At 40.3% G+C, this 25,842-nt stretch overlaps 1 protein-coding gene across 1 annotated transcript in view; it reads left to right on the forward strand.

Moving 5' to 3' along the window:
* The window catches only part of LOC124555743 (methionine aminopeptidase 2), a 104,688-nt gene that overhangs the window by 27,748 nt on the left and 51,098 nt on the right, over positions 1–25,842 (forward strand). Inside the window, exon 3 of the mRNA XM_047129766.1 lies at positions 19,500–19,625. Within this exon, the coding sequence (XP_046985722.1) occupies positions 19,500–19,625 (126 nt within the window). The remainder of the gene's footprint in view (positions 1–19,499; positions 19,626–25,842) is intronic.

A 25,842-nucleotide genomic window follows, 5' to 3' on the forward strand; every position in this document is an offset into this window, starting at 1 on the left:
CCGCCTTCTGTTTCAAGACCTTTGCATGGAACTCAGCAATAGCACCTTTGTGTACACTGAACTCGGCAGTAGTACCTTTGTGTACACTGATGGCTCTCAGACTGACTGTGGTGTTGGATGTGCCTTCGTCATTGACACCCATGTCTTTCGATTTCGGCTTCTGGCACACTGCTCAGTATTTACAGCTGAGCTCTTCGCACTGTATCAGGCCACGGAGTAAATCCGGTGCCACATACTTTTCATTTGTGTCCTCTGCTCAGACTCACCCAGTGCCCTTCAAAGTCCATTTGCGCTGTACACCGCCCATCCCATAGTGCAACGGGTCCAGGAAAACTGTCACTTGCTCACTCTTGGTGGAGCCATTGTGATGTTTATGTGGGTTTCTGGCCATGTCTGTCTGCCAGGAAATGAGGCTGCTGCCAAGGCTGCAGTCCTCGTACCTCAGCCTGCTAGTTCCTATATTCCCTCCAATGATCTCTTTGTTGCCATCTGTCGGGTGGTGGTATCTCTTTGGCATCACTATTGGTCCTCCCGTCATAGGAATAAGCTCTGGCCTATTAAGCCTGTCTCAGCAGCGTGGACGACCACATCTTGGCCCTCCTGCCAGGAGGAGGTAATTTTAACTAGGTTGCGTATTGGTCACTGCCTTTTTAGCCATCGTCGTATGATACGTGGTGCTCAATGTCCATTTTTTAAATGTTTACATACCCACTTGGGTTTGCTGTCTGAGTTATCGGCCATTTTAGCAAAGGCCTGGGCTGTTGGCCACGTTTTAATTTTTATCCATCAAAGCAATATGGTGAAGGCCATTTAATTTTTAGCTTTGGACCTTCGTTTCTGTATGGTGTTTTTTGTAGCCCTTTGCCCACGTCCCTGTTTTTAGCTGTCCTCTCTTATGTCAATTGGGATTGATGTATAGTCATTCTTTAAATTCTCTGTGTCTTCATGTTGTCTAGTTTTGACTTGGGCACATATGACCCAGATGTTTTTGCACCCTAAAACAAAACAAAACCAGAACAAGGATTGATGCTGACAGGGCGTACATGCCCTTGTTCCGCACTGGAGGAAGGTCATGGAATGACAAGGACATTACGTGGAAAAATAGGATGTGTAGGTAAAACACCATTCTTCCATGTGTGTTCAATAAAGAACTGTCGAAGAAAAAAATGCAGTGCATTACTTTCTGGGCAACTCTCATACAACTAAATATATCTTAAAAGTTCTGTACTTTTAAATGAACTTCCTTTTAATTACTTTGTATTGGTATTTGTTTGTTACGGTATGAGTATTTGTACTTTATGCGTGCATTGATGACATCTAGGATAACTTTGCATCCTATACATAGCTGGTTGAAGCATGCATGGTGGCTTTTACTTGTGTTACTTTTACATCTTATCAATTGTTGCAGTGTGCCAGAATAAGAGCTATAATGTGTTTTTGTTATACTTATTGTCATTTGTATTTAATGTAAGTAAAGTAATTTACGTTCTTTCACTTTTATTGTAGCTTTTGAAGATGGGTATTGCATAACCGAAACTGGTAATTTTATTTAAAAACTTTGCAATAGAGGCAATTGAATAAAAAAATGGCACATTAAACAGTTCTTCCATTCCTCATTTGAAGGTATTGTCATAGACCTGAACTGTAACCTGCTGCCAACAGATATCAGTTTCCTAATGTAGTGTGCTATGTACTCATATTTTGACATTGAAATTTACCATGATCTATTTCCCATCAGTCAATGTTCTGTTTCTTCCCAAGCTTCCTGTGTAGTGATATTTTTGCATCCACACAAATATTTATGTCCTATTGTACAGGTAAGAGTGATGTTTAGACGAGATGGTGAGTGGTGTATGCAAAAGAAAGAGTGCTGTGAATGTTTTGTAGCATGAAATTTGTTGTACAATATTCTTTTGATTATTCATGATTTGCATGAGAAAAGTTGTAATATCGAAAGTAGTTTTGCAGTGTGTCACTACACACAATATGAATACATACTGGTGACTCCAGGACCATGAACATGCTGTTATGCACTCTGTACGCCCTTCACTATGTTCAGAGAACTGTCGCCAAGTCCGTAAACGTGTTGCTAAGCCACGTGCACTTCTGCATGCCCTCCCTTCAGTCTGGCATCCCCCCTTCAGTCAGCATCCCCCCATAATGATTGAGATATTGTGCTCAAAAGGAGGACATTACTGTCATGCACTATAGATGTTTTGATGGAACATGCTGCTTTGAATTTCTTGTTTGTTTTTGCTTTGGTGAATGAAAGTCAAAAATGGCTCTTGTTCCATTATCATTGTTGTTGTTGTTGTGGTCTTCAGTCCTGAGACTGGTTTGATGCAGCTCTCCATGCTACATAGAGCTATTAGTGAAATACTAAAGTTTTCCCTGATACACACAACAGATTGATAAATGTACTCATTTGATGAAGCAAGTATACAGTTTTGTTAAGATTTCTTTACTACGAGTGTGATTACAACTTTTAGAGTGTGGCTACCACTTTGTTGTTCTTAAGACCCTTTTCTGCAGTTTGGAACTGTGTCCATGTTTTGCACCTTTGATCCCCAGAAAAAAAAAAAGAAATCCCATAGTCAATAATTGAGTGTATGTAGAAATAGTATGTCACCCAAGAAGATTTGGTGTTACAAACTGATTATAGAACCTTGAGAGCATATTGTGCTAATGACATTCTTTTTTTCTGGTATCTTTGTGTCTTCATTCTCTGTTAATCAACACTCAGTATTAATCCCTAAAAACTTTGTGATTTTTACACACGCTATAGGTTTCTCATTTATGATTAATGCAACAGAGTTGTTTTCCATCTTTGTCCTGACGTGCAAGCTGCTTTTTTGTGTTTAGTACTAATTAATTAATTACATATTGCCCTTGCTTTCTCTAATAGCAGTTGTAGTGCTTCCTCAGTGACTGTTGCTCTCATCAGCAAAGAAAATTTTTTCTCCATGTCTTATACTGTCTGGAAAGTCATTGATACATGTTAAGAACAGTATTGAACCAACTCATGACACTGAGGCACATCTGTGCCTGACAATTGTTTTACTAAAAAGTTATCAGCAGCAGACATTATTAAAGGTGGACACCTTCATTATTCATAAAACTTTAATGATAACTGATTCCTGTAGTACTTTTGAACTTTAATGTAATTGTAATCTTCTCACACCTCAAAAATGAACTGAAATGTGTTCAAGAAATGTGGGTTATGATCTATGGAACACAACTGGATAGCTCCGTTACATTTTTTCTTCGTATTTGGCCAACTCCAGCAGCAGCCAATAAAATGACAGGAATATCTCTCTGGCATTCCCATACTACAGGGTGATTCAAAAAGAATACCACAACTTTAGGAATTTAAAACTCTGCAACGACAAAAGGCAGAGCTAAGCACTATCTGTCGGCGAATTAAGGGAGCTATAAAGTTTCATTTAGTTGTACATTTGTTCGCTTGAGGCGCTGTTGACTAGGCGTCAGCGTCAGTTGATGCTAAGATGGCGACCGCTCAGCAGAAAGCTTTTTGTGTTATTGAGTACAGCAGAAGTGAATCGACGACAGTTGTTCAGCGTGCATTTCGAACGAAGTATGGTGTTCAACCTCCTTATAGGTGGTGTATTAAACGTTGGTATAAACAGTTTACAGAGAATGGGTGTTTGTGCAAAGGGAAAAGTTCTGGACGGCCGAGAACGAGTGATGAAAATGTAGCACGCATCCAGCAAGCATTTGTTCGCAGCCCAGGAAAATCCACTCGCAGAGCTAGCAGAGAGCTGCAAATTCCACAATCAACTGTATGGAGAGTCCTACGAAAAAGGTTAGTTATGAAACCTTATCGTCTGAAATTGGTTCAAGCACTGTCTGCAGCTGATAAGTTTAAAAGAATCAATTTCTGTGATTTTATCCTTGCTCAAATGGAAACAGATGAATCTTTCGTTTCAAAGATTGTGTTTAGTGATGAAGCAACTTTCCACACTAACGGGAAAGTCAACCGTCACAATGTCTGTATATGGGGCACTGAGAATCCGCGGGAAACAACTCAGTATGAACATGACTCGCCTAAGGTGAACGTTTTCTGTGCCATTTCAGCCAATAACGTTTTTGGTCCCTTTTTCTTCGAAGGTGCTACTGTAACTGGACTACAGTATCTGGAGATGTTAGAGAATTGGCTGTTCCCTCAGCTCGAACAAGAAGCACAACAAATTATATTTCAGCAGGATGGGACGCCACCACATTGGCACTTATCTGTCCGTAACTACCTGAACGTCAACTACCCGAGGCGATGGATCGGCCGCCAGGCAGCCCGTGACAGAGCACTTCATCACTGGCCTCCAAGAAGCCCTGATCTTACCCCCTGCGATTTTTTCTTATACGGGTATGTTAAGGATATGGTGTTTCGGCCACCTCTCCCAGCCACCATTGATGATTTGAAACGAGAAATAACAGCAGCTATCCAAACTGTTACGCCTGATATGCTACAGAGTGTGTGGAACGAGTTGGAGTATCGGGTTGATATTGCTCGAGTGTCTGGAGGGGGCCATATTGAACATCTCTGAACTTGTTTTTGAGTGAAAAAAACCTTTTTAAATACTCTTTGTAATGATGTATAACAGAAGGTTATATTCTGTTTGTTTCATTAAATACACATTTTTAAAGTTGTGGTATTCTTTTTGAATCACCCTGTACAATGCGTATTCAGTATGGCAGACTGTCTTCTGTCGTAAGATGTTGTATTTTCAGCCATACCTTAAGTGTAGTTGTGGAACACAATGTGCAAGAACTTCATTCATTCTAAAGAAGCAGGAAAAGCTAAAAGATGAAAGCAATTGGAAGGTGGCTGAAGGAGCCTCAAATGTGCAACAAAACAGGACAACTCATAAATTTATTTTCAAATTTCAACTTTTTTCACTCTGTTCCAAACTTTAACTGATTGTGGAGGATAAAGCGAGTGAGGTGGGAATGAGTGCACGAGTGTCGTTTGATAGGTTTCCTCCTCACTGTGTGAAACTATTTTCATACTTTTATCCACATTTGTTTCTTTTAATGTGTGTAAAGGTGCTGATAACCTACCATTGAGCACCTGTAAGCTCCAAACACACACACACACACACACACACACACACACACACACACACACACACCAAATTTTAACTGAAATTTACTTTCAATGGATAATAAGAATCACCTGATAAATATTCAGTACTCTACATCATATAGATTGCTATATATTACTGTTTGGTCTCTCCTGTAAAAAAGTGAAAAGTGGAGTTGTCTATCCTTGAAAATGAGCTCCTGAATTATCTCTACCTTTTGCACCCTATTTTCCAAGTAAGACCGAAAGCCCTTGTTTTCAGGAAGTGGCCTGTGGTTTTCTATACTCACCTAATTACCTTTCTTTAGTAAGGACCAGCTTGTGCATGCTTCAGGCAATCTGGAAAAAATACTTGAATTAAAGTACTAAATCAAACAATGGAAAGTCCATTATGGAATAACAACATTATTACAAAAAGGATAGATTGTGAGTCACCCTATGGAGATGTTGAGTCACAGACAGGCACAACAAATAGCCTGCTATACATTTAAGCTTTTTGGTCAAAAGGCCTCTTTCCAAAGTAGGGGAAAAACACACACACACACACACACACACACACACACACACACACACACACACACACAGACTGTCTCTTGCCACTGGCAGGACTGCAACTGCGGCTGATGGGAACAGCAGTGTGCCATGGGTAGTGGCAATAAAGAGGAGACACGGAGCGAGGAGGGGGAAGAGATGAAAGGGTAGGGGTGGGGAAGGTGTAGTGCTGTTTGTGGAGCATACAGGGATGTGGTGGTGACAGTGTAGGCTGCTGGATGCAGTTGGGAGGTTTTTTTTTGGGGGGGGGGGGTAAGGGCAGCAGAGAAATAGGGAAGGGGATAAAAGGAGGAAAACGAAATAGTGAGTGTGTTGATGGAATATAAAGCTTGGTTGTTTTGAAGTTGGAATAGGGAAGGGGTAGGTAGGTGGGAGAATAGGGATTAGTGAAGGTTCAGGTCAGGGGGTTATGGGAACATACGATATATTGTGGAGAGATTCCCCACCAGTGTTGTTCAGAGAGATGGGATATGTAGGAAGGCTGCAAATGGTGCAGGCTGTGAAGTAGTCAGTGCAGTGAAGTGAAGTGAAGTGAAGTGAAGTGCATTGTGTTGGGCAGCGTGTTCAACAGCTGGACGGTCCAATGCTCTCTGGGCCACAGTTTTCCATGAAAGGCTGTGAAAGCAGTTGTAATCTACAAACTAAAATGTAACCACTGCTGCTTTCTATTTAGGTATGACAGCTAACAAACTGCCTGTCCTCATGAATGGCCGCCAACAAACTATGGCCAAGAGACAGGTGGACCACCCTTGCTGAACACGTTGCCCAACACAGTGAGCTTCAGTTCAGTGACTGCTTCACAGCCTGTGCCATCTAGAACCATCCTACTCGCACCAGCTTCTCTAAATTGCATCGGTGGAAACTCTCCTCGCATATATCCTATGTTCCCTTAAACCTGCTGGCCTCAACATTTAGTTCCAATTGTTCACTTGCCTATCCCCTTCCCTGCTCCCATTCCAGCATTACACAGCCTTATATTGTGCCAACACACCCAAAAGTTCTCCTCACTCTGTACTTCTCTCCTTTAACACTCCCTTTCCCTTCCCACTGCCCCACCCAACTTCCCGATTGCACCTAGTGGTGCTACCCTGTCCCTACCATGTCCGTGCATGCTCCCACAAGCACCACTACACTTTCCCACACCCCTACCTTCCTATCCGTCCCCCTCCCCACCACATGCCACCTCTTTACCCCCACCAACCACACCAAATGGCTGCTTCCGTGAGGCATAATTGCAGTCTGGCCACAGTGGCCAGAGATAGTGGTCATTTTTGTCTGTGTGTTGTGCTTGTGTGACTGTGTCTGTGTTTTCTACTTCGGAAGAAGACCTCCTGGCAAAAGCTTAAATGTATGGCAGTATTTTCGTTGTACCTGTTGGTGATTCAACTTGTCTATATGGTGAGTAGCAATCTGTCTTTTCAAAATGTTGTTGAGTTAAAGGATTCATATTCACTTTCAGAACAGAGACTAGAACCTCATTTACGTCTAAATATCATATTTTATTCCTGGCTTCAAGTTTTATTGTGGAAAGCATCAGTATTGTGTGTGCTGTGTAATTCACTTTGGGGATGTTTTAGCAAGAGTTAGTTAAAACTTCTCCACATTTAGTTAAAACTTCTCCACTATACCAGAGAAATATTTGTTTACAAAATCCGCCAGTTTGTGAGGATTTTCTGTTGCTCTACTACCTCTTTTTTTCTTCTTCTTCCTACACTTCAGTATTTTATGACATACCAATACAGCTTTGCTTTTATTTGCTGCATTATCTATTATTTTGTCATTGAACACCTTTTTTGCAGCAAGCAATACCCTCTCATTTATCTTTTGGTACATGTCATAGAAATCTAGGAATTGTGGATTGGTGGTGTGCTTTTGTAAAGAACTGAGAAATTTAAGGGTGTGGAGGGACTTTCTGATCCTCACAGTTATTAGTTTATTTTCCAAGCTGCTTGAAGTGGTTACTTTCAGAAATGTCTCCTCAAAAATTAATTTAAAAAATGTGCAGCATTAGAGAACTTAGCCATTTATACTGTTTTCCACATGTACTTCATTCCAGGTTTGATTTTCCAGTTCACTAGAAAAAGTATTATTTTATGTTCTGAGAAGATCTCTTGTAGGCCTGCAGTATTGTGGGTTTTATCAAGCCTGTCTTTAGCTCTATGATGTTACAGCAATTATCAGAGTGGCAAAGATCTTTTATAATAGTTTGCCATTTTCCCCTGTCTATATGTGTAAGTACATGATGTAAGACGGATGCTAAACTTTTTGATACTCTAGTAGCAGTGTTTACCATTTATGACCTTCCAAAAGTATTCAGAATGAATAGGGAGTTATTAATAATTTCACCTTCAACATTTGTCTTTATATTTCTGTCTAAACATATAATAGTGTTATTTTTGGGGCTGACATTCCGTCTAGGACTTCAGTTAGTTTGTTAAAGCAATTGTCCACTCTATCACTCGATGAGCAGTACATGCACAGAATGATTAAACTTTTTATTGATTTCTAAATCTTTCTATGTTCAGTGGCTGCCAATTCTAAATATTTGTCTACACTAATTGCAATCAGAACTTGTAAATAAAAGTCAAGGAGGCATATTCCTTGTGGATATAGAGGAACCAGTTTAAATCTGGCCTTGATGCAAGTTCATAAGACCTCTTGAGTGACTGTTGTAGCAGGTACTACACAGATTCTTTCTCAGTCAGATACAGAACTGGGAGAACTGCTCTGAAACATAGCTGAACAAAGAAGGCAGGGATGGGCTAAATTACTATTTGATCTGGACATGAAACAGAACAGTTGAAGAGCATGGAAGCTGATAAGAAATGATGAAAGCGAGCAACAGTTGTAGGTCCTACAATACAATAAAAATACAACAATATCAATGAGAAGCCTGTGCCTGTTCATTAATAATTTTCCAAATTGTGGTTCTATTTTTGAGACACAAATAACCATATCCTTTTTTAATTGAAGCCTGTTTCCTCCTCTTAGTCTTATGTTCACCACTGAAGAGAATGCCAATTCATATATACAGGTAGTGGCGAATGACACTAATAGTTTCAGAGCATCTCTTGCCAGCTGTGGATATCCTTCTTTTCTCTTCCTCCAAAAGATGTGAATTAAATACCATTTTAAGCATGCCATGAGCAGCAAAATCTATGTAGTCTTTCATCCTTGTGCTCAGATCAGCCAGTTGTACAGAAATATCCAGAAAGGGTTTAGTGTCCATCTATGCCCTTTGTCAGCTTCAGAATTCAGTTGTGGAAAGTAATGTAATAGTTTCTTGTCCAAATTATTCAAGTTCTGTATCATGCAGGGAATGTGAGAACTTACTACCACTGATTATTGCTTTGCAATTTCTTGAGCAATCTTTTGTATGTAAGGGAAAGACTCAAATACCATCTTTTGTGAAGACATTGACAGTAAATGAAGTTTTGTGAGGAATCCTATGATTTTTGTCCTTCGCCATTGTAATGTTTTCTTTTCTGCTATGGAAGCTGTCATTTAAAATTTTTGGGTGATTAAAAAGATCAGTGAGAATGCTAATTTTAATAGCCAAATGTCATCACAAAAATAATTCACATAACCAGATTTAGAATCTTGTAAGAATGTTGACAGTTTAGCTTTTAGTTCAAGAAATTGTGTCAATATATTTCCCTTGGAAAGCCATCTGACCTGTGTGTGACAAAGATTTTCATGGAATGAACCCAAGTCTTAACAGATAATATGAAACAGTTGAGTTGGCAATGCTCTACCTTTAGTAGAGTTCACAAGTTTCATTGCCTCCTTAAATACATAATTTAAATCAGAAGTTAAAACCGTGGTTGCCTGAGCTTATTGATGAAGAAAGAATTGTGTCCATGAAACATTTGGTATTATTGATTTTAATTTGGCAATGAGCCTACCTTTATTGCCTGCCATAGCTTTAGCACCATACTACAAATGGCAAAACATTTTGTTCAATGAGTCTGGTAGTTGCAAGTGCTTTCTAAAAACATCATACAAACACTGGCCCATAATGCTCACAGCTAGTGCTTTACAAAATAAAATGTCTTCCATCAGCTTCAAAGCTCACAATCTGCAATATCTAAACTGCAAAGCAAAATGCGGGCTCTTCATTAATTTAGAGGCTTATTGTTCTCAAATGTAACTGACTGTATTGTTTAATCTGCATACAGTGGTATTATCAGAAAGTGGCATCCTTTTTAGCTCGTCTTCCTCCTGCTTACCTAACATAATTTCAGCCACATCCAGGGCTGCTGGCAAAATAAGATTCTTGGCACCTGTATGCGGCGTCCCTGCTTTAGCGACTCGGTAGCTGGCTAAAAACGCTTTCTCATTGACAATGGACACACAAAATCAGATTTAAAAATTACTAAATCAAATAAACAACAACATATTATTATTTTCAATCAACAAATAACAATACTATTTTATAACCAGAATTGTAGTAGTTTGCTGCTGATAATTTTCAGTTTCATTTTGAAGAAATCAAATGGTTATAAGCTTCCTTGGATTGTTTAGTTGAGAGATGACTCACAAGCTTTGATTATTTCTTTACACTCATGTGACAATACTTCATTGCTAGTTCCATATTGATGTTTATTATTCAAATAATTGTTGTCTATCTTCTTATGGATTTATTTTTTATTTATTTATTTTTGTTTTATTCACATCCATCTCTGCCACTTGTACCAGACGGAAGGCTGCACAAATTTTTTGAGAGACTTCTTTATTTTATTCTTGCTTGGAGCAAAGTGGAAAGACATGATGATCATGTCCTTACTAGCTGGCATACTCTGACAACTGACTGAAGCGAGGGAAAATGCATGTCTATGTGACCACAGACTCACCCTCGCCCACTTTCAGGGGCTCAGCATTTAGTTGCTGGGTATGGGCTTGGCGATCCCAGAATTCCTTAGCTGGGGACTGGTAAGCATCACCAGTCCTCTGTCACCAAAAGCTCTGGGTATGCTTCAGCAACCACAGTGTGGCATGGTGGTGGAATGTTGTGTCACAGGGAATGGGGATCTTGGGTTGACTACGCAGATCGCAAGGATTGCATTAAACCTGTATTAAAAAAACCATCAATCTCAAGGTGTATGGTACGCTGATGAGATGCATGGTTGTTGAGGTGAAATAGTCATTAGAGGGCAATCTTTGTGGAACCTCCTGCCTCAGTTGTATAGGTGTTACCTTGGCACATGGGGCTCTGTCTACGTGGACACGTATTTCCCTAGCTCCTCATGGGACCAAGATTGATCCTTCAAAAGTCTCCCTTCCTCCTCCCAGTAGAAAGAGTGGGCTGCTGGAAGGTAACAACACCCAGTCTAACAAGAAAGCTTGGGAAGCCAGTCCTGTCTGTCACTTCTTATAGAACACATGCTGTTCCTCAGAATGAGTTAATAAGTAATTAAAAGAAAAGAGGTCACTTTCCACAAAATTTCACCATATTTTTTTTTTATATACAAAAAGGATTGGAGGACATTGCTGGAACATTAAAATCTGTCAAGTGCTTGCGAAATGGCACTCTGTTGGTTCAAATGTCAAGTTACCGACAAGTGAAGAATCTCCAAAAAGCTCAATGCCTCAGGGAGTATGCAATTGAAACTGAATTGCACAACACCTTGACCTTGTCGAGATCTATTTGACATTCCCTGAGAAGAACTGAAAGCTGAATGGTCCTGGGAAGGCTTTTTTGATGTGCAAAACATCATGAAAAGGGTGGATGGCAGTCTTATGAAATCAGACTTGTTTATAATTACTTTCAGCAGCACAAAACTTCCAGAGCTCATTAGGGTTTGGCTTCCTTCACCTTAGCATATGGCTTAATTTCCCAAAACGTATGGCTTTATTTCCCAAAACCAGTGTGCTGTTTTAAGTGCCGGTGCTTTGGGCACACTACTGTTTGGTTTAAGGGAGAAGCCACTTGGGGCAAATGTGGGAAGGCTGCACATGGAGTAGTTGGTTGTTCATCTCCCGTCAAGTGTGCCAACTGCTCTGGGAATCACCCTGTTTAGAGTAGGGACTGCAGTGTCTTTCTTGAAGATACAGGAAATAAAAACAAATAAGTGTATCTCTTATGGAGAGGCCAAAAAGATGTATAAGGCCATGCAGCCCCCAACATTCACTACCTAATTTGTGTCTGTTCTTAAATAGCCAGTCCCTAAAACTGACGCTGCTACAAAATGGAGGTTGCCAGTGCCAGCCAGCACTAGTACCTGCATCTGCCAGGGCACTTGTTCTGCTTCAGTTATTTTGAAGCCCATACCTTCACCCAGGAATTCAGACAGGACTGTGGTTGCAGCTGTTGTGGAGCTCGCTGCCATTCCGAAGGTTCAGCCTGGTCCACTGTCCAGTGCTGCTACAGTTGTGCCCCCAAAGTCCACTCAGCACAAAAAAAGACAAAACATCAACCACTGACAGTGCCAGAAAGTCAACTGTCCGACAATGTCGAACTCGTCCTCTCTGCTGTATCCCTTGATTCTCCATTAGAGCTAGGTGCCAAACTGGGACAATCATCTCACCGCAAAGCTGAGCCTCCTCATATGGTAGGTGCCCCTCCCAGGTGGAAGGACAGGGTGAAAGTACAACTTCCAAGATAAATGGCGCCCATCCTCCAGTGGAATGTTAAATGGGTTCAGGACACTTGCGGAGGAACTGATGCTCCTAGCACAGCAATGCCTAGTGTGCATCTGTATGAAGGAAACATATTTCAAAGTATCTGGTGTCCCTGTCCTGTGGGGCTATACAGTCTGTTGCAAGAATGACCTGACTGGTGAAAGAGCCAAGGGAAGTGTTGCCGTGTTTGTAAATAACTCACACCACTCCTCTGCTCTCCCCTTGGGTACTGACTTGCAAGCAGCTGCAGTTGGCATTCACATGTGTCAGAGGATAACAGTTTGCTTGCTGTATTTACCCCCATCTGATGCAATAGACTATGAGGCTCTCACAGATCTTATGGAACAAATCCCCCACCCATATCTCCTCATGGGAGACATCAATGCCATCATGTCTTTTGGGGCTGGACCTCCACTTGTCCTCATTGTCAGGGGTCAGTTTTTGGAGGGCCTCACGACATCCCAAGAGCTGTGCATCCTAAACACTGGTACTCCCACTCACTTCTGTGCTACTACTGGATCATTTTCAGCCTTCAGCCATCAACGTTACCCCCCTCCCCCCCCCCCCCCCCCCCCCCTCTCTCTCTCTCTCTCTCTCTCTCTCTCTCTCTCTCTCTCTCTCTCTCTCCAGCCCTTGCAGACTCTGTTCAGTGGGAAGTCATTGATGACCTTCATTCCAGTGACCATTTCCCACTCCGTGTTAACTTACTAGACGGAGCATTGCTTCAACAGAACCCACCAAAATGGGTGGTCAGCAGGGCTAACTGGACACTATTCAGCCAGCTGGCTGTGAATGGGTGGACCACATTATACGAGTTATCCAACAAGCTGACTTATCCATCCCAAAGTCCTCAAGTCATCTTGGGAGACAGCCTGTACCTTGGTGGACAGATGAGTGCTGTTCAGAAATCCGGGACAGGTGTGCGGCTCTTTGACAATGTAAATGCCGCCCTACAGCAGACAACCTCATATCCTCTAGAGTCGCAAGAGCCAACGCTCGACGTGTAATTAAGGAGAGCAAGAATAGGTCGTGGCAAGCATTCCTGGACTCTATAAACCTTTCCACTTGTTTTACAAAAGTACAGGAAGCAATCCGGAGGATTTCCAGTAAACACAGTTGTTTACCAATAGCAGCAGTACTGAAACGGGGGTGTCTCCAAACAACGCCTGGAGATCACAGAGTCACTGGCAGAGCATTTTGCAAAAACTACTGCCAATGCAAGCCAGGATCCAGTGTTTCGTAGCTACGATACGACTGTAGAGAGGTGCAGGTTGGACTTCAGATTCAACAGTTCTGAGTTCTGCAACTCGGCTTTCTCATGTGGGAGCTGGAATCGGCATTGTCAGAGACTCCTGACACTGCACCCAGTCACAACCAAATCTGATTCTGTGTGCTTCGACATTTGTCAGAAGCATTGAAGGAAATCCTCCTCGAATGTTTTAATCTTATGTGGCAGACAGGCAACTTGGCAACTTGCCCAGCTCGTGGAGGGAGGTAATTCTGATACCTCTCCTCAAACCAGGAAAAGACCACACACCTTCCTTTAGTTAGTGCAGGAGTATCGCCTTAATGAGCTGTGTAGGAAACACCCTAAAGCGAATGGTTAGCCGTTGTCTGGTCTGGTTGTTAGAGACCAGGCAAGTCCTTAGCCACACTGTGTCTGGACTCTGGAGATTTCGGTCCAGTGTGTCTAGAGGTGGCTATTCAGCAGTCTTTTCTATGTAAACATCATTGTATTGGCATATTTGATATTGGTAAGGCATATGACACTACTTGGAGACACAGTGTTCTCGTGCAACTGCATCAGTCTTTCCTGTCTTAAGGGCTTTTAGGGCTTGAGTTGGTGATGCGCTGTCAAACCAATTTGAGCAGGATAATGGTGTCCCTTAGGGCAGTGTTTTAAGTGTTACCCTCTTTGCCATAGTAGTAAGCAGTCTCATGTATATGGTATGAAGTCCTGTACAGTGCTCGTTATTGGTGGAGAATTTTGTGTCTTTTCTGTTCCCCTCCAGTGTTGCAACAGTGAGCCATCAGTTGTAGCTTACAGTGCAGAGAGAAGTGGGCTTTAGAGGCAGATTTTCAGTTTTCTGCAGACAAGTAAGTGTGTCTGTGTTCATTTCAGTCATTCTTGTCATATTTTTGATTTATGTGACTTGTATATGATGGACACCATCCCACATTTTAGAGACTCACTGAGGTCTGTTCCTCATTTTTTACTCCAGATTGTAATGGTTGCCACAACTGAGAGACCTGAAAGCCCAGTCTCTCAAGGCACTAAACATCATAAAGTACCTTAGCTACAGGGCTTGGGGAGTGGCCAGGGTGTATCAGCTCTAGTTTTATAGGGCTTTCGTGCTTTCACAGCCGGGCTATGGATGCATGGTGTATAGATCAGTGAGACCTTGTTATTTGAAGATAATTGACACTGTCCACGATGGGGTGATTTGGCTGGCCATGGGTGCTTGTAGGACCAGTCCCACACCCAGTCTCTGTGCTGAGGCTGGGTAACCACCACTTACCATCCAGTGGCAGCTCCTCATGGTGCATCAGGCATGTAAGTTCCTCGCAGCTTCATCTTCACCCACATACTGTACAACTCTGAAATGCCTTTTCCTCAACTGTCTATGAGGAACAAGCTGTTTCAGATCCGCGTGCAGTGTGTGCTGGGAGTTACTTGGTGTGGAACAATTATGACCCGAAATTTAGGGTTTTAACCATCTGCTGCCCTGGTTACTGCAGAGGCACGGAGTAATTTTGGATTTGTTGCAGTACAGGAGCAGGATTCACAAGTTCTTGAAATCAGGGAATTTCAAACATGTCAGGGAAATCAAGGAAATTTCAGGGAAATTTGAAGAAAACACTGGAAAAATCTCATTTTTGAGTTAGTAGATGAAATTTTTTGTGTACTGAGATGTAATGCATTGTTGCTGGGTGGGTGCAGCTGAGTACATGCACTACTTCCCAACTCCCTCATTCTTACCACTTCTCCCCTTCCTACCATTCCCCTCAGCTTGCAGTCAGTGCTACCACTTCTTGCCACTAGCCTTGCAGCTGCAAAGAGGCAGAGAGGCATGAGGAGTGGTTTGTTCAGATCTGATTCTCAGAGACTGGTGATCCAGTGGCCGGAGACGGTGGTCATATGTGCATGAGTTGTGTCTGCATGATTATTGAAGGTGTGTGTGTGTGTGTGTGTGTGTGTGTGTGTGTGTGTGTGCTCTCATTTTCTGAAAAAGGCTATGGCTGAAAATTTAGTTGTGATAGTGTGATTGTCTTTCCTACATTCCTGTCTCAGCAATCATCTTCATGGAGAGTTGTTACCTATCCTCACTAGTACTTAATCTAAGAGTATTCAAGCAAGTTATCTGTTGCATGGATTGATCACTGCAGTCTCTTTTTATCAACATTGTGTCTGTGGCATGTGAACAGCTTGCCACATGAGTGGACTTCCAATGACTCGCAATTTCTGTGGGTATCTGTAACGGATCGTGTCTGGTGATCTAAAGCCCATTGTTTCCCACTAATGTGCAAGCTCTGCCCGTTAAATCTAGTCTCATCGATCTGCTCGCAGGCCAGGTTTGTTTTTGTGTGGCGTAATGCGGCAAATTTCCGTTGTTTATCCATGGACCCAGGATTGCAGTGCTCCTCGGCAGGCCAAAGGCCATGGGCACTGGATTTCAGGAATTGTGACTGTCTCACTGCAAGTACGTTGTACATTGCGGTGTTTCATAGACATGTGACTTATTCTAGTACATTTTGGAACTTCGAAAGTAGTTCATATATTGGAAAGCATGGATGACAAGAAGAAGGCAATTGTGGCAGTTGCTGGCAGTTTCTACACTATGTACTCATATATTTCTCAAAAGAAAAAATACAAAATACCTGTAAAATGAAATGATCGTGTGGCATTGATGGCCAGGAGGCTTATCTGGGGAAGTTTGGCCATCGGGTTGCAAGTCTTCGTTCAGGTGATGTCACATTCGGCAGCTTCCATGTTGGTGATAGTGAAATGATGATGACAACACAACACCCAGTCCACAAGTGTAGAAAATCTCCAACCTGGCCAGGAATCGAACTTGGGCCTGCTGCATGTTAGGAAAACACGTTACCACTCAGTTAAGCAGGTGGGCACACAATACCTTTAAAATAATAGACATAACACAGTGAGTAATAACTGATAATAATGAGCATAGTAGAACCAACATTTTATTGGTGGTCACTTATAGTGTTGGTTTACACAGCTCTTCCCTGCCTTACACACTTTTTTAAGATGCCTACTTTTTTATGAGATTATTTCTGAAATCAGTGAAGGTATGTATTTTAAAAGTGTCTTGTGACTCTAAGAAAATGCAGATTTTCGTCACCAAATGTGTTTCGTTATCTTGAAACAAAATAACGTCCGTGGTCTTAATGAAACACATGTACAGTTTGGCTTGCTTTCTCCATCTAAAAACAGTTCATTACAAAAGATGTTGATGTTAGTACTTAAGATTTTTGCTCACACATTTAGAAACATGGAAGTCCCTATATTTTTTGTCAATCTAAGACTTTATCCACACTCAAGATCTCAAAATTTGTCAGGGAAAAATGCTAAAACTTGTCTGGAAAGCAGGGAAATATCAGGGAATTTCACTTGGGGAAACTTGAGGCAACCCCGAGGAGGGACTGCACTACTGCTGCTGTTTTCCATACATTGTTTTCTGACATTTTGTCTGAGCACCACAACTATGTAGCCGTCCTTATGGATGGGTTGAAACAAGGGGACTCTGCTGATGGCTCTGTTGTTTTCCCGGATCATGTCCTCAAGGGTCGACTTCTCGTGATTTTACTGTGTTTGATGCCAAATTATGTGCAATCTTGCGAGCACTGAAGCAGACCACACGTTCTTCCAGTACTAAATTTCTTCTCTGTTCTGATTCCCTGAGTGCCCTTCAATCTCTGAAACATTTGTACCCAGCAGATAAAGTAGTACAGAATACCCAGGGTGCTCTCCTCCAATTATGACAACTGGGCAAGGAAGTGTTTTTCTGCTGGGTAGCAGGGCACATAGGACTTGCGGGGAATGAAAGGGCAGATCTAGCATTGGCTGTTAGATCCTTCCTTATGTTCCCCGCAAGTCGTCATCAGGTATTTCATTGTGCCATCCCCCTGCATGCTATTACCTCGCTGTTGAGCTCTGGAGTTTTGCGTGAGTGGGAGGATGAGTGGCTGGAAGTGACATACAGTAAGCTCTATCTAATAAAGCCCACAGTGCAGCCATAGCAATCCTCCTTCCAGCCACGTCGATGGGCTGAGGTCCTCCTTATTCTTCTTCACATAGGCCACAGTCCTATGATGGATGGCTTCTTGCTCTGGTAAGGGGACCCTCTAATATGTGCTGCTTGTGGCATACAGATAACAGTGCACCACATTTTGTTGGACTGTGTTGTATATTTTGACTAGCGGGCCACGGCGGATTCGCTGACGGATCTGCTGTCACTTTTGAGTAATGTTCAAAAAATGTGGATCAAATTTTAAAGTTTTGTGAATTGTCCAACATTGTAGGGTGATGGTTTTAATGTGTTAATTGGGTGACTGTTTTACCCATATTTTAGTAAATGGTCAGCCAGTCACATTTACCTGTTACATTCTTTTAGCTCCATTGTCATTTTACTTGTGTTTTAATCTAATGTATAGCAATTTTTACTCTTTCTCCGTTGTTTTAGAGCATCTCAACTTGAGTGATTGTGTGCTTGATTTGAGTGCACGAGTGTGGAATAATTTTCAAGGTTTTAGCCACATTTGTTTGTTTTAATGAGTGTAAGGGTGCTGATGACCTTTCCGTTGAGTGCCCACAAGCTTCAATAATAATAATAATAATGATGATGATCATCATCATCATAACAACCACCCTCACCTGCACGCCTTCACTGTGGCAAAGAATATGTCAGTGTCTGCAGAGTGCTGCAACTACCTTGCATAGTGATAATGATTTCTCGATCAGTATAGTATCAATAGAAAGGAATGAAATAAGTTGTTTTTGAGATCACAGACAGTTTTTTATGGTTTTTACCATCCACAAGAAGTCAGTAATATTATACTGGATCAGCATACCTTCTTAATCAAACAGTGGAAAATACAGGATGGAATAATGACAATATTAGGAAAAGGATTGCTTACTCGCCATGTAGAGGAGATGTTGATCTGCAGACAGGCAGAACAAAAAAAGGCTGAACAAGTGAGCTTTCAGCCAAAAAGCCTTTTTCTAAAGTAGACAAAACACACACACACACACACACACACACACACACACACACACACACACACACACCTACCTCTGTGCGCGCCCAGTCTCTGGCCACTAGGCTCAGTGACTAGAGACAGTAGTCTCTTGGGTCTCTAGCCTGAAGATGTCTTCATTACAAAGTTCTGTAATACAGTAGCTTTTCTTGTCTCAAAATGTATAATAATAATAATGGAATCTGTGTACCCCATCTGTCTGCCTTTAGTATCAATCACATGTTCAACTGTGAGAATGTTTTCTAAACATTTGTGTAGCATTTATTGGAGGCAGGACATGTGTTCCTGCCCATTATTTAACTATTTGGATATGGAAAACTGCCTAAAAACACAGTCAGGCCGACTGGCACACGAGCCCTTGTTAATGGCGTGGATTTTTTGATTTAGAACAGACATGCCTCCCTGAATCCTGAAAGTGGCAAGTTAACACACTTGGCTATTAATGAAAATTATAAATTAACATTTGTGTTGTGGTAAAGTTAGATATTTTGTATAACAGTCACCTTCACTTCTTTGTTATTCAATCTTTAATTTGTGACTGGTTGACTGCTGTTTTTACTATAGATCAGTAGTGTTATCTTGCTTATTGCAATCATTTGCATGAGATACTGATATATACAGGATGAAGATTCAAATTATGAAACTGGTGTCTCCTCCTTTAATTTTATATTAGCAGTTGAGAAGAAACAATACATGTTCATTTGTCTTACTGTGCCAGAAAATATACTTCTCGTGTTTCATTGTTGTGCTTCAAGTGAAAATTTTTCTGACAGATTTTCAGGTATGTTCTAATGTACTCGTGTACCTTTTATGCAAGTGTTGTGCTATTTATCGAAAATTGAGTTATTTTTATAATTCAGTGATCAGCCTAATGTTTGATGGTATTTCAGGTACTTGAATAATTATTGATTAGTCACTGGAAAATAATTATTGTAACTTCCTCATTTAACAGGTGCTAAGGATGGCAAGAAGAAGAAGCGCCGTAACAGAGGAAAGGGCAAGGACAATGACAAGAAAGAAGGGGAAAGAAAGCAGACGGACCCACCATCCATACCTATTGTAGAGCTTTTCCCAAATGGTACAGTAAAGTCCTCTCTCTCTCTCTCTCTCTCTCTCTCTCTCTCTTTTTGTATGTGGGCAGTTATATTTCCATTTAACTGTTCAATTTAAATTTAAATGTAATGTTATTGACAGTTTAAAATTTTGTTCTGATTTAATACTAAAATATGTTAGACTTTGCTGTAGTCACTGAATTACATGAATCTGCCACACTATGTCAAGCAAGATTGTAATTAGCATTATGTTTTGTTTGCTTCAAGTGCCCCCAAAAATCTCATGAAAATTTTGTGGGGAAGAAGTTGTACTGGTATGGAGAGAACTTCATGGATGATGTAATTGGTTACAGATTGACTGGAGCAACATTATTTTTGCTTGACAATAAAATGACCATTAGAGAAAACTTGACAGGGACCATTAGTTGAAAATAGTTTCTTCTTCTTAATGATTTTTCCGATTTTGAGTGCAAGTAGCATATTGATTTTTCAAGAAGGTAACACACAGATTATAACTGATCTGTTGTAGTAGAAGCATACAGACATTATCTTCATTTGTACAAAACATTTATTCTGTGGGTTCCTCTGTCTTCTGCTGCATGGCCTGCAGCTGTCCTCGGTAACGTTACTGAAAAGAAAGACATCATCCTAACTTTCCAACAGTACAAAAACTACCTTAATACACTGCAGAGACCAGGTGCAGGACTACTTAAAACTGGGTGCAAAATCCCTAGTGCGGGCGACCGCTTCGGTCGCAGGTTCAAATCCTGCCTCGGACATGGATGTGTGTGATGTCCTTAGGTTGGTTAGGTTTAAGTAGTTCTAAGTTCTAGGGGACTGATGACCTCAGATGTTAAGTCCCATAGTGCTCAGAGCCATTTGAACCATTTTGAGCTGTGTCGAGTGCTGAATACTACAGGATAAGTTCAATGATTTTCAAAACTGATGCTAGTGCGTGTGAAATTTTTTCAGAATATTTTAGTCAGTTAAACAACATTAGACTTTCATTTATTGTCGTGGATCCTGACTCCTCTGCATTATTCTTTGAGAGTTAGAACACTTTATTCTTGTTTTGGTGAGGTCAGTTGTAGACCTGTGGACTGAAGATTATTGAAAAGTGTGTTCTCCATTGCTTTCTGACTGTTGCACAAATAGTTCTCAGACCCTTGTAAAAGACTGCGTTATCCAAAAATCGCACAAGTCTACCAAACATTTCAACTTATAAATACTAAAAAAACAAACTAAATAATTTTTCCCTGTTGCTCCACACTGCATCTGCATTACGCAGAAAATGACACTTCAGCAGTCTTTGTTCACAGTGAAGAAAATGACGTCCACATGGCATATCAAAGATGCCAACAGCAGCTAGAGATCAACTCATCACATAGTGTTACTTCTTTTGTGGCACATATCAGAGTTATATTAACAAGACCTTACCTGATTCATTTGAATGTTGTGCATCAGGAATTTTGCATTTATCTGAAATTGTACTAATGCTTTCTCCGAAAATTATTTTCGAAAAATAGTTCAGGAACCCACTCAAAGTCTAAATACATGAAATGTATTCACAATTGTGAATATGGACAACCATCAGCTGTATAATGGAATGATGACAATGAAAACTGAAGCTGGGCCATAACTCAGACCTTGATTTCCCACTTTTTGCTATCGGTCGCCCTATCATTTGGATATCCAAGCATGACTCATGGCCAGACCCAACAATCCACATGTTGTCAACCATGCATCTGCATCTTATACTCATACATCTATTATGTATATTCCCGTACAGGGAAGACATTTTACTTGAAAGTCGCTTGCCCAGTGTCAGTGGATAAATATGATATTGCAGTGCTGTGTTGATCCGAATTATGATGCAAAGTTGCTTCGGACATACATGCAAGAACTTCACATGTTTCAAAGATCAAGCATTCATCATCAGAATTGTTATACAAGAATCTCTAAAAGTGATAAAGACAAAATACAAATAAGAACAGTGAAATAATTTGGCCAGTTCCTTCACAACTATATCTTCTTTAAGATTTACATCCATATCACTGTCAGTAGATAAAACAGACTAAAATGAAATAGCATCTTCGGTCCGAGTATTGGCAGCATCACACTAACAGCCATCTGGGTACATGGCCCATATAACTCCATGAAAGCCATACCCAGAATGTCTCCTGTATGGGGATATACATAATGGATGTAAGAGTACAGGTTGCAGACGTATGGATGATGATGTGGAAGTTTGGGACTGACCGTGAGTTGTGCACAGATAGCCAAATGGTAAGGTCACTGCTCACAATTAGTGGGAAATACAGTTTCAAATCTTGGTCCGGCACAAATTTTCATTGTTTTCATTCCAGTGTACAGCTGATGGTTGTCCATATTTGCAACTGTGAATACTTTTCATGTATTTCATAACTGCTGTAGTCGCCACAGTACCTGTTCCTTCAGACATGCATCCATGTCCCAAGGAATTTTGCATCTTAATTTTGAACAACACAGACACTGCAATATCACACAAAGTGTAAATGGTTGCAAAGACAATATTTGACCTCTTAGCAACAAATAATTCGAGCAAATAGGGAACATCATGATAGATACAGGAATTAGTGACCACCAAGGTCATTGTGGTAAGACTAAATATTGTAAAATCAAAATCCACCATAAATAAATGCAAAATATGTCTATAGGAAAACTTTAGATAAAAACTGTCTTCATACCTTCCTAAGAAGCCATCTCCTCTCCTTCCAAACTGAATATGTAAGAGTAAACCAGATGTTGTAGAAATTGAAAGAAATAGAATCAATGACAATTACACCAAATAAATTAATAAGAATTGGAACTGATCCCCCATAGTATATTAAACAGATCAGAACCTTGGTTCAGTAACAATGAAAAAAGCATGTCAGATTCAAAAAAAGTACATAGAACCTCTAAAATTGGCAATCTTTTACTGAAGCTCAAAGCTTAGCATGGACTTCAATTGTAGCTGCTTTTAATAGTTACCACATTGAAACTCTGTCTCAAAATCTGGCAGATAATTCAGAGGGATTGTGGTCGTGTGTACAGTACACGAGCTGTAAGACGCAATCAGTACCTTCATTGCATGACAACAATAGTAATGTTACCAGTGACAGTGCCTCTAAAGCAGAGTTGCTAAACATGGTTTTCTGAAATTCCTTCACCAAACGAGACAAAGTCACTATTCCAGAATTTGACTCAAGAACAGTTGGCACTGTGAGTAACTTAGAAGTAGATGTCCTCGGTATGGTGAAGCAGGTTAAATCATTTGATGAAGGCAAGGCCTGTGGTCCAAACTGTATGCTAGTTAGATTCCTTTCAGAATATGCTGATACAATAGCTCCATACTTAGTGGTCATATACCCCAACTTGCTTGATGATCCAAACATATCATGTGCCCACTGTTCTCTTATTGTCTGTGTAGAACCAGCAGCTGACACTCCCCATATCATTCTCCTCATACCTCATGGTGAGCATCAACAACATTGCCAAATGAAATACGGAAGTATGCTACTGGCCTCAGTCTAGACTTCTAACAGAAATGTATGCTATTATTTAGTATTTGGCCAGTCTTAAAGCCAGCTCAATTTCGAGTACATATGGATTCAGGCAAACTCCAGTTTAAACATGGTAGATGTTTATAAAAAGCCCAGATATGCGATATAGATTCCCATAGTTGGCAGCATGATGAAATTTACTGCCAGCTCGCTCCGGTCCCTGCACTCACCATAGTAGCAACCAGGCTGATTAATACTGACACACGGAAGGCAATATCTTCTAGGTGCTAGTCATATGTAACAACAGCAGCTAATACGTAAATAAAAGATCGCAATCATGGGTCAGACCAAATCTCGAACTTTTGCCCGTTCCATAAGCTAGTGATGTCTGTTGGTAGTATCTCCACAATGAGTCTTTCTGCTGTAATTTATTCTTGCAATGACAATTGCTGTCAGTTCAATGTGATTTATTCTCTTTGTTAGACATTTAACTCTGGGTTAATTTTCTTTCTAGCTTCATCTTAATGTCTCCACCGTGTTCTAAAAGCTGATGACATTTTTCTCTGGTGGTTTAATACATCAAACAGCAACTGAAGTTCTCATTTGCAACCCACTTATTAAATCATTATAGTTTCTCATAACCAAATAGAACACTGACGTGGGTCCAGACTTTCTGGTTTCTGAGGGAAAGATTTTTGCCTTTGAGTGTTACCTTTACTTAAAAAGCAGCCTTAATGTACTTATACAGTGCCCATACATGTACGTGAACTTTTATTGCAAACTTGTTCAAATACAACTAAAGTTTTTAAGTTGATAGAATTTAAAGCTATGTTATTTCATCCTGTGTTTCACAAAAATTTCAGTTTTTAAGCAGAGCACTATATTGTTATAGTGCCTAGTTCATAGTTTCTCGCGTATGCCTTGCACTAGCGTGATTGCATAAGGCCACTACTGCATGGAGTGTTCTTGTGAATTAGGAAATCATGAGCCTATTCAAATGAAAGTATTGTTTGCTAAGCCCTAACCTTTAGGATTCTTCATAATAAATTTGTACAAAACCTCAATAGCCAAAGCTACATCTGTTGTAAATGTAAGACAACCCTTACATTAATCTATTAGTCAATGTAAAAACATTGACCTCAGCAGCAATAGTTAAATCTGTGAATATAACATGAATCCATATTTTTTGAATGATGATTTTGGGAAAAACCCTTGTCTTATAATCGGATAAATATGGTGCCTAAAAAAAAAGTATATTGATACATAGTCAGCATGAGTTTAGAAAATATCCTTTTTGTAAAACACAACTAGCCCATTATTCACATGAAGTAATGAGTGTTTTCAATGGGGATCTCAAAGTGTTTCTGTATTTTTAGATTTCCAACGCCATTCCTCAGAAGCGGCTTCTAACCAAAATGCATGCCTATGGAGTATCGTCTCAGTTGTGGGACTGGATTTGTGATACCCTGTCAGAAAGGTCACAGTTCACAGTAACTGACGAAAAGTCATTGAGTAAAACAAAATTGATAAGTGGCATTCCTGAAGGTAGTGTTACAGGCCCTGAGCGGCCGTCTTAGTTTGTTTGTAGATGATGATGTCACGTAACATTTAGTAAAGTCATGAAAAGTGTGATGTCATCCACATGAGTACTAAAGGAAAACCATTAAATTTTGGTTACATGATAAATCACACCAATCCAAAGGCTGTCAGTTCAGCTAAATGCCTAGGGATTACAGTCACAAACAGCATAAATTGGAAAGATCACACAGATAATGTTACAGGGAAGGTGAACCAAAGACTGTTTTTTATTGGCAGAACACTTAGAAGATGGAACAGGTGTACCAGAGACTGCCTACACCAATCTTGTCTGTCCTCTTCTGGAATATTGCTGCACATTATGGGGTCCATATCAGATAGGACTGATGGAGGACATATCAAAAGTTCAAAGAAGGGCAGCTCGTTTCGTATTGTATTAAAATAGGGGAGAGAGTGCTACAGATATGGTACATGAGTTGGCATGTAATTAATACAAAGGTGTTTTTTGTTGCACCGAGATGTTTTCATGAAATTTCAATTGACAACTTTCTCTTCTGAAAACAAAAATATTTTTTTGCTGCCAGCTATGTAAGAACAACTAATAATTATAATAGAATAAGAGAAATTGGTACTCACATGGAAAGATGTAACTGTTTGTTTTTCCCGTGCATTGTTCAGAAGTGGAACAGTAGAGAAATAATCCAAATGTTGTTTGATGAACCCTCTGCCGTGCACTTAAGTGTGAATTGCAGAGTATTGATGTAGATGTATTTTTATTGAAAATTAATTAGTTTTGCCAGTATAAATCTCTAATGATGTAAGTGTGGTACAAATGAGTGTGCATCTGTTTCAATGCTACATCCATATACTGAACATACTTTAGGCATGTCTTGTATACAATTTGGATAAGACTTTAAGTTCTGGAACACAGATACATGTTAAAGTATTAACCAGTCATGATTTGGAATCAGTCGGTGAAAACCTAATAGCATAAATAACATTACGTAAACTGAATGTACGATTTCTAACCCTGTGTCAGCATGCTTGATTGAATCTAGGCATCTTATTTAAATTCAAGGCAATTAACAACTACATTAAATACATGGCAAAGTAAGATAATTATACCATGCCTTAAATAAAACAGTTTCTAATGACTCTAGTGACTTATTATTTTGTCCTTTTA

This window comes from Schistocerca americana, chromosome X, assembly GCF_021461395.2.
Source record: "Schistocerca americana isolate TAMUIC-IGC-003095 chromosome X, iqSchAmer2.1, whole genome shotgun sequence".
NCBI lineage: Eukaryota > Metazoa > Arthropoda > Insecta > Orthoptera > Acrididae > Schistocerca > Schistocerca americana.